The sequence below is a fragment of the Chiloscyllium punctatum genome, chromosome 11 (assembly GCF_047496795.1).
Source record: "Chiloscyllium punctatum isolate Juve2018m chromosome 11, sChiPun1.3, whole genome shotgun sequence".
NCBI lineage: Eukaryota > Metazoa > Chordata > Chondrichthyes > Orectolobiformes > Hemiscylliidae > Chiloscyllium > Chiloscyllium punctatum.
Window position 1 is genome coordinate 61,153,070 of NC_092749.1, and position 16,969 is coordinate 61,170,038.

The 16,969-nt window shown below is 43.3% G+C and overlaps 1 protein-coding gene across 2 annotated transcripts in view; it reads left to right on the forward strand.

Annotated features, from left to right (window-relative positions):
• Nucleotides 1-2,356: 2,356 nt before the first annotated feature.
• The window catches only part of erlec1 (endoplasmic reticulum lectin 1), a 37,193-nt gene continuing 22,580 nt past the window's right edge, over nucleotides 2,357-16,969 (forward strand). For both annotated transcript variants that reach the window (XM_072580906.1, XM_072580907.1), the window contains exons 1-3: nucleotides 2,357-2,621; nucleotides 13,441-13,545; nucleotides 16,856-16,936. In XM_072580906.1, the coding sequence (XP_072437007.1) occupies nucleotides 2,448-2,621; nucleotides 13,441-13,545; nucleotides 16,856-16,936 (360 nt within the window). In that variant the 5' untranslated portion in view covers nucleotides 2,357-2,447. The remainder of the gene's footprint in view (nucleotides 2,622-13,440; nucleotides 13,546-16,855; nucleotides 16,937-16,969) is intronic.

The window sequence follows — 16,969 nt, forward strand, 5'->3', positions numbered from 1 at the left end:
GGGTGGCTAGGCTTTCGTGGTGGAGGAGGCCAAGGACTTGCATGTCCTTGGCAGAGTGTGAGGGGGAGTGAATTGCCAACAACTGGGCGGTGGGTTGTTTAATGCGTGTGTCCCAGAGATGATCTCTGAAATGTTACGCAAGTTGACAGTCCTGTCTCCCCAATGTAGAGGAGGCCACATTGAGAGAAATGGACAGAGCAGATGAGGTGTTTGGATGTGTTGGAAAATCTCTGCCTTTGAGGCCTTGGATGGAGGTGAGGGTTGGGGGGGGAGTGGGGGGGAAGAGGTGTGGGTGCAAGTTTTACACCTCTTGTGGTGGCAAGGGAAGGGGCTAGGAGAGGAGGGTTGGACCTAATGAGGGAGTCACAGAGGAATTGGTCTCTGCAGAATGCTGAAAGGGGTGGGAAGGGAAATATATCTCTGGTGGTGGGGTCTGACTGTAGGTGGTGGAAATGATGGAGGATGATGCATTGTACCTGGAGATTAGTGGTATGGAAGGTGAGGACTGGGGTTTCTATCCTTGTTGTGGTTGGAGGAATGGGGTTCGAGGACAGCAGTACAGGAAGTGGAGGAGATGCACTGGAGGGCATTGCTGACGACGTGTGGGGAAATTTCAGTCCTTGAAGTAGGAGGCCATACTTCAAGGACCACAATTTCTCCTCCTACATGGTCAACAATGCCCTCCAGAGCATCTCCTCCACTTCCCGCACCTCCACCCCTCCAACCACAACGAAGATAGAGCCCCCCAGTCCTCACCTTCCACCCCACCAATCTCAAGATACAACACATCATCCTCCACCATTTCCACTACCTACAGATCCCACCACCAGAGATATATTTGTCTCCTCATCCCTTTCAGCATTCTGCAGAGTCTATTCCCTCCGTGACTCCCTTGTTAGGTCCACACTCCCCCCTCACCCCCACCCCACCAACCCACCCTCCAATCCTGGCACCTTCCCTTGCTACTGCAAAAGGTGTAAAACCTGCGCCCACACCTCACCAAACACTTCCCTCCACCTCCACCCCCCACCCTATCCAAGGCCCCAAAGGATACTTCCACATCTAGCAGAGATTTTCCTACATATCCAAACACCTTATCTTCTGTGTCTGTTGCTCTTGATGTGGTCTCTTCTACACTGGGGAGACAGGACGCCAACTTACAAAATGTTTCAGAGAATATCTCTGAGGCACACGCACTAAACAACCACACCACCCTGTGGCCCACCACATCAACTCCCTCTCCCATCCCACTAAGAACATGCAAGTACTGGGCCACCTCCACTGTCAAAGTCTAGCCACCCAATGCCTGGAGGAAGAACACCTCATCTTCTGCCTTGGGACCCTCCAACCACACGAAATCAATGCCAATTTCACCAGTTTCCTTGTCTCCTCTCCACCCAGCTTATCCCAGATCCAACCCTCCCACTCAGCACGGCCCTCTTGAACTGTCCTACCTGTTCCACCTATCCACTCTATCCTCTGCTCTGACCTATCACCATCACCCTACCTTCATGTACCTATCACCTTCCTAGCTACCATTACCCAGCCCCACCTCCCTCCCATTTATCTCTCAGCCTCTTTGGCCCTCCCACCAACACCCCCAGCTCTTGATGATGGGCTTATGCCTGAAATGTTGACTCTCCTGCCCCTTAGATGCTGCATGACCTGCTGTGCTTTTCCAGTGCCATGCGTTTTGACCCTGGCAACATGATGGCAGTGGTACTAAAGATGTGTGCTCCGGACCTAGCCACACACCAGAGCAAGCTGTTCCAGTACAGCTACAAAACTGCTTCTCCCTGACAATGAAAAACATTGCCCAGGTAAATCCTAATCATTAAAAAAAATTCTGGACCATTCCTGTCCTATCAACAGATTGGTGAATGGCGGTGTTGATAATAGTTATCAAATGATTCTTAAACAGCAATAACCTTTCAAATTCTGCCAGGGCCTTTTTGCCAGTGGCTACATTACACCCTGGGATCAAGTATAAACGGAAGAGCTTAAGTCTACAGGTAAGGTCCTTGTGCAACCACATTTAGGAGGGCTTTTGCCCGAAACGTCGATTTTTCCTGCTCCTCGGATGCTGCCTGAACTGCTGTGCTTTTCCAGCACCATTCTAATCTAGAATGTGGTTTCCAGCATCTGCAGTCCTTGTTTTACCTTTACTAACTGAAAGGTCTATCATTGATAGATTTAAATGAGATAGGGGATAGATGGACATATTGGTAGAGCTAGCAGTGTAAGGAAATTAACATTAACTTCAGTGGTTCAAGGTTCTGGTCCTGCACTGCTCCAGAGGACAATGTCCTGACCCAGGAAGTAGTCCTGCAGCAACCTACCGGAAGTAGACGTGGCAGATGGAGCGGTTACCCAATGTGAACCTGGTTCGGTGGAGCCGGCTCCGGGAGGCCGGGCTTCAGTCCCTGTCGGCTGCTGCCTCCGTGTGAATGCCGGAGAGACGGCCGGTTTTTACCGTCAGGATGTTGTGTAAAGGGCTGCCGGCCGGGCCCGCCTTGCTGCTGGTATCTGCTGTGGTGAAGATCAGCTGGAGTAGGACAGCTCCTGTGTTAAGTGATGATGTCCCGTTCAGGATAACATGGCCCGGGGCCGAGTTCACGCTGGTCAGTACATTAGGCAGACCACTCGGGGTTGTCTTTGTCAACCGTCCAGCGTCAACCATCCTGGGATTTCTGGGGGTTAATGATAACTCTCCACCAACAAACTGGGTGGGGGAACCCCACGGGCATTCTTTTATTTTGAATACTAGAACACTTAATAATGTTTTTTTTCCCCCCAAAATATTGCGCGGAGAGTGAATATACTGTCTTTGACAGTCAAGAGTTACCCAATTGGATAGCAAAATATCTGTTTTGTGTGGGAAGACAGGGTGTTTCAAGATAGGTGTGTCTACTGACCATTGATGTGGTCGTAGGATTTGGGAAGTGCTATGCTGAAATTTCTTGCTGTATATCCAGCCAGATTTGACAACTCTCGTTGTTCCGCCCTAATCATGAGGGTTAGCACTGGTGATCGGGATTTAGTGATAAAATGGGTACAGTGTGTAAATGTGCAGTACAGTACATAGACATTGGAGGAAGTATTACAGTTAAAGGTTGTATCTACAACAAAGTATTACGTCTGCTAGTAGTGACGTTAACTAATGCTTTCCTGTTTGTTGCCAGGCTAATTGTTATGGACTAGCAGAAGTGAATGGTTGGCATTTTGTAATTAGCTACAAGTTGACACTTTTTAAAGATTTTCTTTAATCTGTTAGATTATTACATTAATTGTTTCCCCTTCTTCCACTTCTTTCTGTGGCTTCTCTCACAACGTGGGTGGCATGGTGGCTCAGTGGTTTGCACTGCTGCCTCACAGCACCAGGATCCCAGGTTCAATGTGTGGAGTTTGCACATTCTTCCCGTGTCTGCGTGGGTTTCCTCCAGGTGCTGTGGCTTCCTCCCATAGTCCAAAGATGTGCAGGTCAGGTGAATTGGCCATGCTAAATTGCCCGTTGTGTTAGGTGCGTTAGTCAGAGGGAAATGGGTCTGGGTGGGTTACCTATCGGAGGGTCGGTGTGGACTAGTTGGGCCTAAGGGCCTGTTTCCACACTGTAGAGAAATTAATCTTTAGTCTAATCTGATCTGTGTTTCATTACATCATAAGATAGTTTGTCCATTTTCCTCCTTTTGCAAGATGTCAGAATTTCTAAAAGACTGCACAGCATCTACAAGTATTCAAAGTAGTATGAATTTTGTTCTTGGTCCTCAGGACAGTGCACTAAATAACCTTGAGTTATGTCACCAGTTTTGTATTGATGTACTGCTTAAATAGTTTTTCTTCATCTAAAAGTGGTTGTGTATCAAGTGTTATGTTATTGGTGGAGAAGGGAGTGAAAGGAGTTGCATTAATTGAAAGGTCCTCAATTGAAACTGCACAGTTTAAGATAAGGGAGAAAATTTGAACCTACAATTATGCTTGAAAGTTTCAGTAGAAGTTAAAGATGCAGTCAATTTTATTCCCTGTTTGGGTATCTCAATTATATTTGCAACAAAAGTGGAGAGCTTTTTTTAAGCAGCATTATTTATTGTGATTTTTATTGTATGTCTATATCGTTATTGTGCCTATATATTTTGAGATTATTTGCAATGTAAACTAGTCACTCTTTAAAACTTGCTATTATACAATTCAGCAAAAATTTAAACGAAGCTAATGAATAAAACCCTTTAAATACAAAGCTTGGTTAAATCGGGGTGGTAGCATTGGTAGTGTGTCTTACCTGCACCAGATGAAACTTGATGGGGACCAGTTAGAAATCAAACAACTGTGTCAGCGACATGAGGGAATTGGCTTGACATTCTGTTCCAGGCGACAGTCATAGTCCTTAAAGTAGATCATCTTGATTTGGTCAAGGACAGAAAAATCTGGGTCTTAACAACAGCCTGGCTGCTTTGATGGAGGAGCCTCCGTCGCTGACCTTGTTCAACAGGTACAAAGTACTTGCACCTGTATGGTTCAGGACAAAGACTGCAGGGAGGATGTGCTATGTGACCATGTCGATGTGGTATAGGAGGCCATTCAAATAAGTAGGGAAGTTAAAATTAATTCGGTAGAAAGTTATATAGTTAGAGACTGTTCTCTGCAACCTAAAGTCTGCGTTGGCTGCCATCTCCCCCTCTTGTCGACCGTCAATGCCCACTCACCTTTGCTCTCTTGAGCTCTCAATGCAAACTTGAAAATATGGGAGCGAGCGAGTAAAGTGGTGAGTAGGAAATATCAAAGGTTTGGAATGGAGGAAGCCAACAAGGTTTCAGCACATAGCCGTGAGTGGGATGCAGTAAGAGTGCAGGAACAGGTAGCAAATGAGTGCAGAGCATTCGTGGGGTGCACGAAAATTGGATCATTTATGAGAAGTAAGTGAGATACAGCAAGGGCTCAGGATCGGAGAAGTGAAGAGGAGGAGGAGGAGATAATGAGATGGTGGCAACAGCATGGTGAGTGTGAGGAAGCAAGAAGTAAGCATTCGACAGCAAGAAGTAACCGACGAGTGATATCAGTGAACAACGGTGGGTGCTCACCTTCTGCTCCAATTTGATGTTAGAACATGCAATAAATATCCCAGGGTACTTGATGTTTTAAAAGACAGCCACTACAGAGCAGGTATGGCAGACTATTCCGTTAATAAAAGTGACACGGTAGGAACTAGGAAAGATTTTGAATCAGAAGATCAGGAAGTAGAATCAATATGAGGGAAGAAGATCTGAAATAACGAGGTAAAATGCACTGTTCTAAGAATAGATATGGCACTGTATTGGCTATTTAATTGATGAGAAGTTTATAATAAAGCAGTAGTATTAAGGGTACTTTATTCTTTACATAAATCAGACAAGTCAAACTGACAGTGTTTGCAGGACAAATTCTTGAAATGCATTTGAAGCTGCTAGAACAATCCATTGCAGAACAACCAGAGAACAGGATAGTTTAATCTTGTCTTGTGTGATAAGAAAGAGTTCATTAATAATGTCATAATTCTTGTCTAGTAATATCATAATCCTGCAGAACTTCACATTTCAGAATGACGCACTTGATTCCAAAATTAGACTCTAAACTTAAATGAAGCAGTTGCATAGGTATGTCTGATGATTGGGAATGATACTTTGGAAAACCGGCTGGAAGGATATGATGATAAAGCAATGGCAAACATTTAAATAAGAGTCGCAGGTAAATAGGATAGTGAAGAAGGCATTTAGTCTGCTTGACTTTATTGGGCAATGCGTTGAGTATAGGAGTTGGGAGGCCATTTTGCGACATTGGCTCGGCCACTTTTGGAGTATTGTGTGCAATTCTGGTCTCCCTTCTACAAGAAGGATGTTGTGAAACTAGCAAGTGTTCAGAAAAGATTTACAATATTGGAGAGTTTGAGCTATAGGGAGAGGCTGAATAGGCTAGGGCTGTTTCCCTGGAGTGTCAGAGGCTGGAAGGTGACCATATGGAGGTTTATAAAATCTTGAGGGACTTGGATAGTAATAGACAAGGCCTTTTCCCTGGGGTGGCAGAGTCCAAACCAAGAGGGCTTAGGTTTTGGGTGGGAGGGGAAAGATATAAAAGGGACCAAAGGGACAACTTTTTCATGCAGAGGGCGAGTATGGAATAAGCTCCAGTGGAAATGGTGGAGGCTGGTAAGATTACAGCATTTAAAAGGCATCTGAATGGGTATATGAATAAGAAGGGTTTATAAGTAAATAGGCCAAATGTGACAAATGAGACCAGATTAATTTAGGATATCTGGTTGGCACAGGCAAAAGTGAGGACAGCAGATGCTGGAGATCAGAGTCTAGATTAGAGTGGTGCTGGAAAAGCACAGCAGGTCAGGCATCATCCAAGGAGCAGGAATATCGACGTTTCGGGCAAAAACCCTTCATCAGGAAAAGACTTTCATCCTGATGAAGAGCTTTTGCTCGAAACGTCAATTTATCTGGTTGGCATGGTGAGTTGGACCGAAGGGTCTATTTCCTTGATGTATATCTCTATGACTATAACTAAATATTTTGGAAGTCTTATTGAATATTAGATGGAAATTATTCTGCCTGGAAGTCAGTGTTGAGTGGGGTCCCGCAGGGCTCTGTTCTTGGCTCTGCTGTTCATAGTTTTTATAAATGACTTGGAGGTTGAAGGGTGGGTTAGTAAATGTGCAGATGACACAAAGGTTGGAGGTGTCGTCAATAGTATCGAAGGCTATTGCAGGCTACAGCACGACATAGACAGGATGCAGAGCTGGGCTGAGAAGTGGTAGATGGAGTTCAACCTGGATAAATGCAAAGTGATGCATTTTGGAAGGTCAAACTCGAATGCTGAATATAGGATTAAAGACAAGATTCTTGGTAGTGTGGAGAAACAGAGGGATCTGGGTGTGCAAGTACATAGATCCCTCAAAGTTGCACCTAAGTGGATAGGGTTGTTAAGAAAGCACATGGTGTTTTGGCTTTCATTAACAGGGGGATCGAGTTTTAAGAGCCACGAAGGTTTGCTACAGCTCAAAAAGTTCCTGGTGAGACCACACTTGGAATATTGTGTCCAGTTCTGGTTGCCCTACTATAGGAAAGATACAGAGGCTTTGGAGAGGGTGCAAAGGAGGTTTACCAGGATGCTGCCTAGAATGGAGGTGGTGGTGGAAGCAGAGTCATTAGGGACATTTAAACAACTGCTGGACAGGTACATGGAGAGCAGTGAGTTGAGGGTGCATGGGTTAAGTTATTTTGTGTTAGGATTAAGCTTCAGCACAACATCATGGGCCAAAGGGCCTATTCTGTGCTGTACTTTTCTATGTTCTATGAATATGCTTTCTACTGACAATGAAAAAAATCCACAGGAAGAGTAATCCAATTGTGCCTAATTAAACAGTTCAAGGATGCATTTAGATTTTTATAAATACATATGTTGCAAAGAAGAATAATCAGGCTGAGGATTGGACATGTTTTCAACCAAAAATAGTGATAGACGGACAAAATAGAATTAGATAGGAGAAAGTGAGGACTGCAGATGCTGGAGATCAGAGCTGAAAATGTGTTGCTGGAAAAGCGCAGCAGGTCAGGCAGCATCCAAGGAGCAGGAGAATCAACGTTTCGGGCATGAGCCCTTCTTCAGGAAGCCCTTTCCTGAAGAAGGGCTCATGCCTGAAACGTCGATTCTCCTGCTCATTAGATGCTGCCTGACCTGCTGCGCTTTTTCAGCAAAATAGAATTAGAGTCTAAAACAGCAAGAATTATAAAAACGCATTCTAAAATTTCTACAAGTATGTATGAAGGGATAGGTTGACGAGAGTAAGCATGGCTGCAACAGCTGAAACAGCAGAAATTATAAGGGGAATAAGTAAATGACAGACGTTATATAAATATTTTGTATGCTTCTACACAATAGCGGACACAAACCTGAATAGGAGAATAGACCTGATAAATGCAGAGTTGGAAAGATGGTATAGGAGGAAGGGATTTAGATTCATGAGACATTAGGGCTGTGTCTCTGCTGGCTGGGCAAATTACACTTCCAGCAGGATCAGGACCAATATCCTCACAGTGGCATTCATTTATTCTGTGGGGCAGGGTTTAAACTAGAGCTGGAGAGAGCAAGGAATCTTGAGCAGGGAGACACGAGAGGGAACCACAGTTAGGAATGAAAGGTAGTAGAGTTAGAAAGCAAAAACAGTTGCCAGAGAAAACAGGACTCGCATTAAGTAGGGCAGAGTTTGTTTAAAAAAAAGCAAAAATGTTAAGACAAATCTTGAATCTGCAGAAAATCTAAATATTTCTCAATTCGCAGACTGTTTGCAATAAATTGGATGATTAACAATGCAAATAGTTATAAACAGGTACAATATCATTGTAAATACAGAAGCATGACTGTAGACTGGGAACATCCAAAGGTATTCGATGTTTGGAATGGACAAGGAATAGGAAATGAGGATGGTATTATAAGTGAAGGATAAAATCAGTGCAGCTGCGAGAAGGGATTTTTGCTTAGAAAACTTAGATGTAGGATCAGTCTGAGTGGAGTTAAGAAACACGTGACCCATTTGTGCAATATGCAAGATGACCTTTTGGCTTGATGGCAGGTATGTTTAGTGGCAAATACCACTCCTGTTGCTACTCGTATTATCACTAGCTTCCCCTAAAGATTGGACTTTTGTGTTGGGTCACCTGAGGTAGACTGGGCACTTCTCAGGACCAAAATGATAGCTTTGTGCCTGTTCATGATTTTGAAAATATACAGTGAAAAATGATCTAATCAGGGTAGCCATTATCTTACTGGACAACTTTGTATTTAATTTCATCCTTCAAGCTTGCACGGTGCGCAAGGGTATGTGACCTTATTTACAAGGTTACCAATTATATAAATGTATGTTAGCCTTCGCTGCAAGAAGATTCGATCCAGGAGCAAAGAGTCTTATTGCAGCTCTATAATACCTTGGGACCACACCTGGAGATGTGTGCAGTTTTGATATTTGTACCGAAAGGAAAAATATACTTGCCATATAGGGCATGTTTCAAAAGTTAGTTAAGCTGATTTCTAGGATGGCAAGAATTTCTTATGAGTAAAGATTGGGACAACTAGGCCTGCATTCACTGGAGTTTAGAAGAATGAGAGGGAATCTTGACAAAAAGTATACATTTCTTGCGGGGCTGGGTAGACTGAAGACATGCTGTTTCCCAAGACTGGGCGGGGTGGGTCTAGAATAAGTAGTAAAGGTCTCACAATACTGGGTAAACCATTTAGGACTGAGATGAGATATTTCTTCACTGAGGATTGTGAACCTGTTGAATCCTCCACTGTAAAAGGCTGTGTAGGCCAAATTACTGAACATATTTGAAAAATAACTAGATAGATTTCCTGAGACTAAAGGTGGCAAGGAGTATAGGGAGAGCCCAGGAGTACAGTGTTAAGTTGTAATAATTAAATGGTAGAGCAGACTCTATGAACTGAATGGTGTACTTTTACTTTCTATATTTTTCTGTCAGAAATGGCAGGAAACTGAAAATCTAATGAGTTGGGGAATTAAAATAATTACTTTTAGTAAAAGAAATATTGAAGAAGTTAATTGAACTAATAAGTGACATGTATCCTGATGGCTTACATTTTGTAACAATTTTATACAATTTTTAAAAGAAATGCTGCAGGTGTAGTGGATGCATTGACTGTGATTTTAAATTCCCTGGATCCTAGAACACTCCCAGTGGATTGGAGCATAGAAAATGAAATGCTGCTTTTCAAGAAAGAAATGGAAAAGAAAATGGAACAACAGATCAGTCAGCTGATCATTTGGCATTGGAAAACTGATGCAATGGATTTTAAGGAAGTAGTAACAGGCAATTAGAAAATCATAATGTGATTGTGATGAGTCAGCGTTGTGTAAAGAAAAGAAAATGGAGGTTGACAAATAATATTTGGTGCTTGAGGTTTTGTTGGGAGGTAGATATAGGAGAAAAGGAAAAGCCTCTCTGTGATTAGATGGAAACTTTAAGGTTGGCTATCTGAAAGTGTTTGCAAAATTTTTAGTTCTGCCGGCCACACTTATCCCTTCTTTGGGCAAAAGAAAATATTTTGTACCAGCAGTATCTTGGGGCTTATGCTTTAATAATTAAATCTTTTTGACCATAAATCTTTTTGAAGTTTTGAAGGTTGAGTAACCTGTGCATTGTCAGCAATGTTTATACAAAAATTACAATGTCAGTTTTGTTCATCCTTTGGTACTTGTCTTTTAACAATTCACTTTTTTTTCTGTTTGAAACAGAAAATGGCATGCGTTGACATAAGAGTAAAGCACCTCGAGGCACTTTTACAAGGAAGTGCACAGCCTACTTTCATTTCACAATTGCATTAATTCAAATTATCCAACTTTACTTTTGCTGCTAAATTTACATAGTTTGCCTTTCTATTAATGCTACATCATACAAATTATTGGCTAACGCAATAATTTTTGTACAAAAATAAATTGTCAGAACCAGACTATCTGTTTTTTTCGTTGTCTGCTACTGATGTTGGCTACATCTAGTTTATAACATCTCGATAGACTTGAGTTTTCAAAAGTAAATGTACATTATTGCAGTGCAATCGTTATTGTCTTTTACTTCATACATCTATATACTTCATGCTTCAGAGAATAATAGAATCCCCACAGTGCTGAAAGAGGCCATTTTCCACCTCCCCACCCTATCCCGATAACCTCACAATTTCACCTGGACACCCCGCGCTGGTCTATTAACTGCCCTCGACCTCTTCATTTCCAACTGCCGCCGAGACAATAACCGCCTCAACCTGTCTACCCCCCCCCCCCCCCCCCCCCACTCCAACCTCTCGCCCTCACAACGCGCAGCCCTCCAATTCCTCTGCTCCAATCCCAACCTCACCATCAAGCCAGCGGATAAAGGGGGCGCAGTGGTAGTCTCTACACTGAAGCCAAACGCCAACTTGAGGACACCTCTTCCTACTGCCCCCTCTGCCATGACCCCGCGCCCCCCATCACCAAGCCATCATCTCCAGACCTTACAGAGCCTCATCACCTCAGGAGATCTCCCACCCACAGCTTCCAACCTCATGGTCTGGGAACCCCGAACTGCCCCAAGATCCTTCCCAAGATCCACAAGCCTGACCACCCTGGCCGACCCATTGTCTCAGCATGCTCCTGCCCCACTGAACTCATCTCTACCTACCTTGACACTGTCCTATCCCCCCCTAGTCCAGGAACTCCCCACATACGTTCGAGACACCACCCACGCCTTCCACCTCCTCCAAGACTTCCGTTTCCCCGGCCCCCAACGCCTCATCTTCACCATGGATATCCAATCCCTCTACACCTCCATCCGTCATGACCAGGGCCTCCAAGCCCTCCATTTTTTCCTCTCCAGATGTCCCCAACAGTACCCTTCCACCGACACTCTCATTCGTTTGGCCGAACTGGTCCTCACCGTTAACAATTTCTCCTTTGAATCCTCCCACTTCCTCCAGACCATGGGCACACGTATGGGCCCCAGCTATGCCTGTGTCTTTGTTGGCTACATAGAACAGTTGATCTTCGTAATTACACTGGCACTACTCCCCACCTCTCCCTCCGCTACATTGATGACTGCATTGGTGCCACCTCGTGCTCCCGTGAGGAGGTTGAGCAATTCATCAACTTCACCAACACATCCCACCCTGACATTAAATTTACCTGGACCATCTCTGACACCTCCCTCCCCTTCCTGGACCTCTCCATCTCCATTAATGACAACCGACTTGACACTGACATTTTTACAAACCCACCAATTCCCACAGCTACCTGGATTACACCTCTTCCCACCCAACCTCTTTCAAAAATGCCATCCCGTATTCCCAATTCCTCCGCCTCCGCCGTATCTGCTCCCAGGAGGACCAGTTCCACCACAGAACACACCAGATGGCCTCCTTCTTTAGAGACTACAATTTCCCTTCCCACGTGGTTAAAGATGCCCTCCAACGTATCTCGTCCACATCTCACACCTCCACCCTTAGACCCCACCCCTTCAACTGTAACAAGGACAGAACGCCCCTGGTGCTCACCTTCCACCCTACCAACCTTCGCATAAACCAAATCATCCGCCGACATTTCCGCCACCTCCAAAAAGACCCCACCACCAGGGATAAATTTCCCTCCCCACCCCTTTCCGCCTTCCGCAAAGACCGTCCCCTCCGTGACTACCTAGTCAGGTCCATGCCCCCCTACAACCCACCCTCCCATCCTGGCACCTTCCCCTGCCACTGCAGGAACTGTAAAACCTGCGCCCACACCACCTCCCTCACCTCTATCCAAGGCCCTAAAGAAGCCTTCCACATCCATCAAAGTTTTACCTGCACATCCACTAATATCATTTATTGTATCCATTGCTCCCGATGCGGTCTCCTCTACATCGGGGAGATTGGGCGCCTCCGAGCAGAGCGCTTTAGGGAACATCTCCAGGACACCCGCACCAATCAACCACAGTGTGGCCCAACATTTCAACTCCCCCTCCCACTCTGCCGAGGACATGGAGGTCCTGGGCCTCCTTCACCGCAGCTCCCTCACCACCAGACGCTTAGAGGAAGAACGCCTCATCTTCCGCCTCGGAACACTTCAACCCCAGGGCATCAATGTGGACTTCAACAGTTTCCTCATTTCCCCTTCCCCTACCTCCCCCTAGTTCCAAACTTCCAGCTCAGCACTGTCCCCATGACTTGTCCTATCTCCTTTTCCACCTATCCACTCCACCCTCTTCTCCCTGACCTATCACCTTCATCCCCTCCCCCACTCACCTATTGTACTCTATGCTACTTTCTCCCCATCCCCACCCTCCTCTAGTTTATCTCTCCACACTTCAGGCTCTCTGCCTTTATTCCTGATGAAGGGCTTTTGCCCGAAACGTCGATTTCACTGCTCCTTGGATGCTGCCTGAACTGCTCTAATCCAGAATTACCATAGATAGCTCACCTAGTGTCTACAACCATGGACACAATGGGACAATTTAGCATGGCCAATCCACCTAACCTGCACGTCTTTGGACTGTGGGAGGAAGCCAGAACACCCAGGGGAAACCCACGCAGTCACAGGGAGAATGTGCAAACTCCACACAGTCACCCAAGGCTAAAATCAAACTTGGGTTCCTGGCGCTATGAGGCAGCAGTGCTAACCACTGAGCCACCATGCCGCTGTAACTTTGTACGCATTCCTGAAGAGGAGTCATCTTAATTGAGTACAGATAGGGTTAGAATGATGATGGTGCCAACTGGTATCTTTTATTCCTATTCTGTATGTTATAAAGTTGAATGGTTTATTTTCAGGTGTTCGGGTGTAGGAACAAAAGTTTAAGTAATTGCCCATTACGATACTCTTTGCAGTAATGTAGAACGTAAATAATGCACAACTCTTTTATTATTAACCCTCTATTTTGGTTTTAGCCAACCACAGGAGGCCTGTATAAACCTGATGACTACATAATTATCACTACAGTGCATAATGAAAGGTACAAATGTATGTTGCCTTCAGTTGGGAGTGAAGACCAGGTAAGCCTTGTATTAAAAGTACATTTTGTTAGAAATGCTTTCTTCATAACTGTATAATGTAATGGGTTATGTATTACTTTACATTGTATGCATGTTTTTTTTAAATTTAACATTGATTTCAGACTACAGTCAATAACTCCAAGTTAATTTAAGTCTGTGTATTCTGTATGTTTTTCCGTGCAAAGATGTAACGATTCTTGCTTAAAAGCAATCTATTTTGTGTAATAAACCTGTTTTTGAAAGTATGCAAGTGCTTTTGGTTTTTTTTCCAAGTGTCTTCACATTCAGCATTGGTGCCAGAAGACTGGAAATTTGAAAATGTAACATATTTGATGGAAAAGAAAGCATAAACTTAGCTCAACAATTACAGGCCAGTTGGTTTGACTTAAGTGACGGGTGGGGAAGCTTGCAGAAACGATAATTCAGGATAAAATTAATAGTCATAAATGTAGATTCATTTTAAAAGCAAAAATTGTAACTTGCAGGACCTTTTTGAAGAGGTAACAGAGTTGAGGGCAATGCAGCTGATACATGGATTTCCAAAAGTTATCTGATGCAGTGTCACTCAACAAACTTAAGTAAATGTATAGTTAATGGGATAAAGGTTTCAGTGGCAGCATGAACAGGAACTGGCTGAATGGCACCCTGGTTAATGGATGGCTCTTTGGGTTGCTTGTAGCTTTAGAGAAGAGTTCCCCAGCCGTCAGTGCTGGAACCCTTAGTTTTGTCCCGTATATTGACGGCTTAAACCTTTAGTTTCAACATTTGTGAATGGTTCAAAACCCTGGAGGCATTGTAAATTGAGGAAGATGGTGCAAAACTTCAGTAGGATTTGGTCAAATTGGTAGGAACATGACCGATTGAAGCTCAAAGCAGAGAAATATAATGATTCACTTATGTAGGAACAACTTAGAGAGACGATAGAGAGATAAACAGCACAATTCTAAAGGGGATCAACGAGTTGTGGGACCTGGTGAATATATGCATTAATCATAGAATCCCCTACAGCATGGAAGCAAGCCATTCAACCCATTGAGTTGAGCATCCAATCCTGAACCCCGTCCCCTCCCAATTGTTATTGAATTTGGCAGAGTGGATTGAGAGCATGGTTAATAAAGCATTCTGTACCCTAGGCTTTATTATAGAAATATAGAGTAAAAGAGCAAGGAGTTTATGTTGAACCTGGAGAAGACATTCTACCTCAGCTGAAGTATTGCATCCAGTTCTGGATGCCACATTTTGGCATTGACGAAAGTGCAATGAATGAACTCTGGTATGAGGAACTTCAGTTATGAAGATTGGAGACTGTAGGACATATTTATTTTGGGAGAAAAAAAGGCAGAGAGGAGTTTGGATAGAGATTTTCAAATCATGAAGAGTCTGAATCAAATAGATAGGAAGAAACTGTTTTAACTCATGAAAGAATCAAAATGAGAGTGCAGATCTAAATTATTGGCAAAAGAAGCAAAATCAACGTGAGAGAGAATGTACACAGTGACTGGGTTAAGATTTGGAATGTATTGACACAATATTTATTCCATAGGTAGGTGATTAAGTAGTGAGTAGCTCAATCATGCATATCAGTTAATTCATGGGTTTGTTCCAAGTCAGTGGTGTATCAAAGTGTCCCTTTCAAACCCCATATCGTTGCCTCTGGGGTACTTCAAGAATCTAGCCTTGGGAGCCTCCTTTTCCTGCAGGGTGTTCTATAGGAGCATCATCCAGACACATTCCACACATGCAGCCTCCTCCACCATGATCATCCCTGCTCCACTTATCTGTCACCCCTTTCAACCTCTTCACTGTCTTATTGCTATCAAACCGCTTGTTCGGCTGTGTGATGAGCTACAAGTTCCTAAAAGTTCCTCTAGTCAAACATTGGGGAAAAAAAACAATATCTAAGTACTCTCCACAAACACTGTTTATCTTGTGACCAATCTTCTCTCTTCCCCAGCCAGGCTGCTATTTGGTGTTTTATTAAATTTCCAAACCATTTAAAAGCTTATTTAATTTCATCTCTCTGACACTGGGTTGCTCTTCATCAACCCATTTGCTGCTGAAACTTTATTTATGTTTGTTACTTCTAAACTCTCCTAGCTACCTTCCATAAACTTGAGCTGATCCAAACCTTGGGCTGCCACTACCCTATCCCGCATCAAGTCACACTCTCCCATCTCTTCCTGTCCTTGCAAACATATATTAGCTCCTAGTCCACTAATGCCTCACATTTAAAATCATAAGCACTGAATTTATCTTGTTTCAAGATTTTATCACATTCTCTGTCACAGTTGCTGCCCACAGCTGCCATGTTTTTTCTGCCTCCACCCCACCCTGACCCCAACACCAACTCCAAGTCCCTCTGAGTACATAAGTTATACTGTAAAAGACCCTGAAAGTTGCTGAGTTTTGTTTTCTTCTTCTGTGTCATCAGTCACTCAAATCTTAGTAACAACTCGGTACCATTTGTGTTAAGTGTAACAGAATGGTTTAACTCATTGTTTTGACTGTGTGTACAATAAAATGTGCCACTCAGCAATAAGGGAAATATGATTGATATTTACAGCAAATCTAAAGACCTTCAACAACAATTTTGTTGTTGCTATCTTAACAATTTTGTTAAGGTAAGAAATTAAACCATATGTTGTGCACAATCGAGTTTTGTTTAGAACTGAGATGAGGAAAACTTTCTTCAGCCAGAGGGGGATGAATCTGTGGAATTCATTGCCTCAAAGTTGTGGAGGCCAAGTGTGTTTTAAAACTGATTGGGTTCTTGATTAGTAAGGGGATCATGGGTTTTGAGAAGGCAGGCAGGCAAATAGGGTTGAGAAATAGATCAGCCATAATCAAATGGTGGAGGAGACTCAATAGGCCGAATGGCTTAATTCAGCTCCTATGTCTTATGGTCTTATAGTTTCTGTTACACAGTTCTAATTGGTTCAATTTTTCCACAGCAGCAATGTTTCTATGAATACTTCAGCATAATATGTACTTGAGTCCAGTAGTTTATTTGAATTGTTTAACTCTGATGAATTATCATTATTGCAATATGTTTTCTGACACTTCTATGAAGGTTAAATATAAATAACACATTCAATCAATTTTGTTCTGGTGGGGAGAATAAGTCTTAAACTTGTTGAATAGTGTTCACAGCAGATGCAAAACCTTCAGTTTATTTTATAGCTGCAGTATTGTCTATCCTACAAATCGCTGACTTTTTTTAATGGCGGCTGTCTACAGTAGAATAGGTGCCTAATCTGATTAGAAATGCATGCTTTCTATTTAATTAATTTTTTTCTTTTTATACTTGTAGGATGAAGAGCACGATTACAAAGGACATGGGCCTGGTGAGCTATTGGAACCACTCTTCAAACAGAGCAGTTGCTCTTACAGGGTGAAGTAGTTTTTAGTTAATTAATTAACAGAA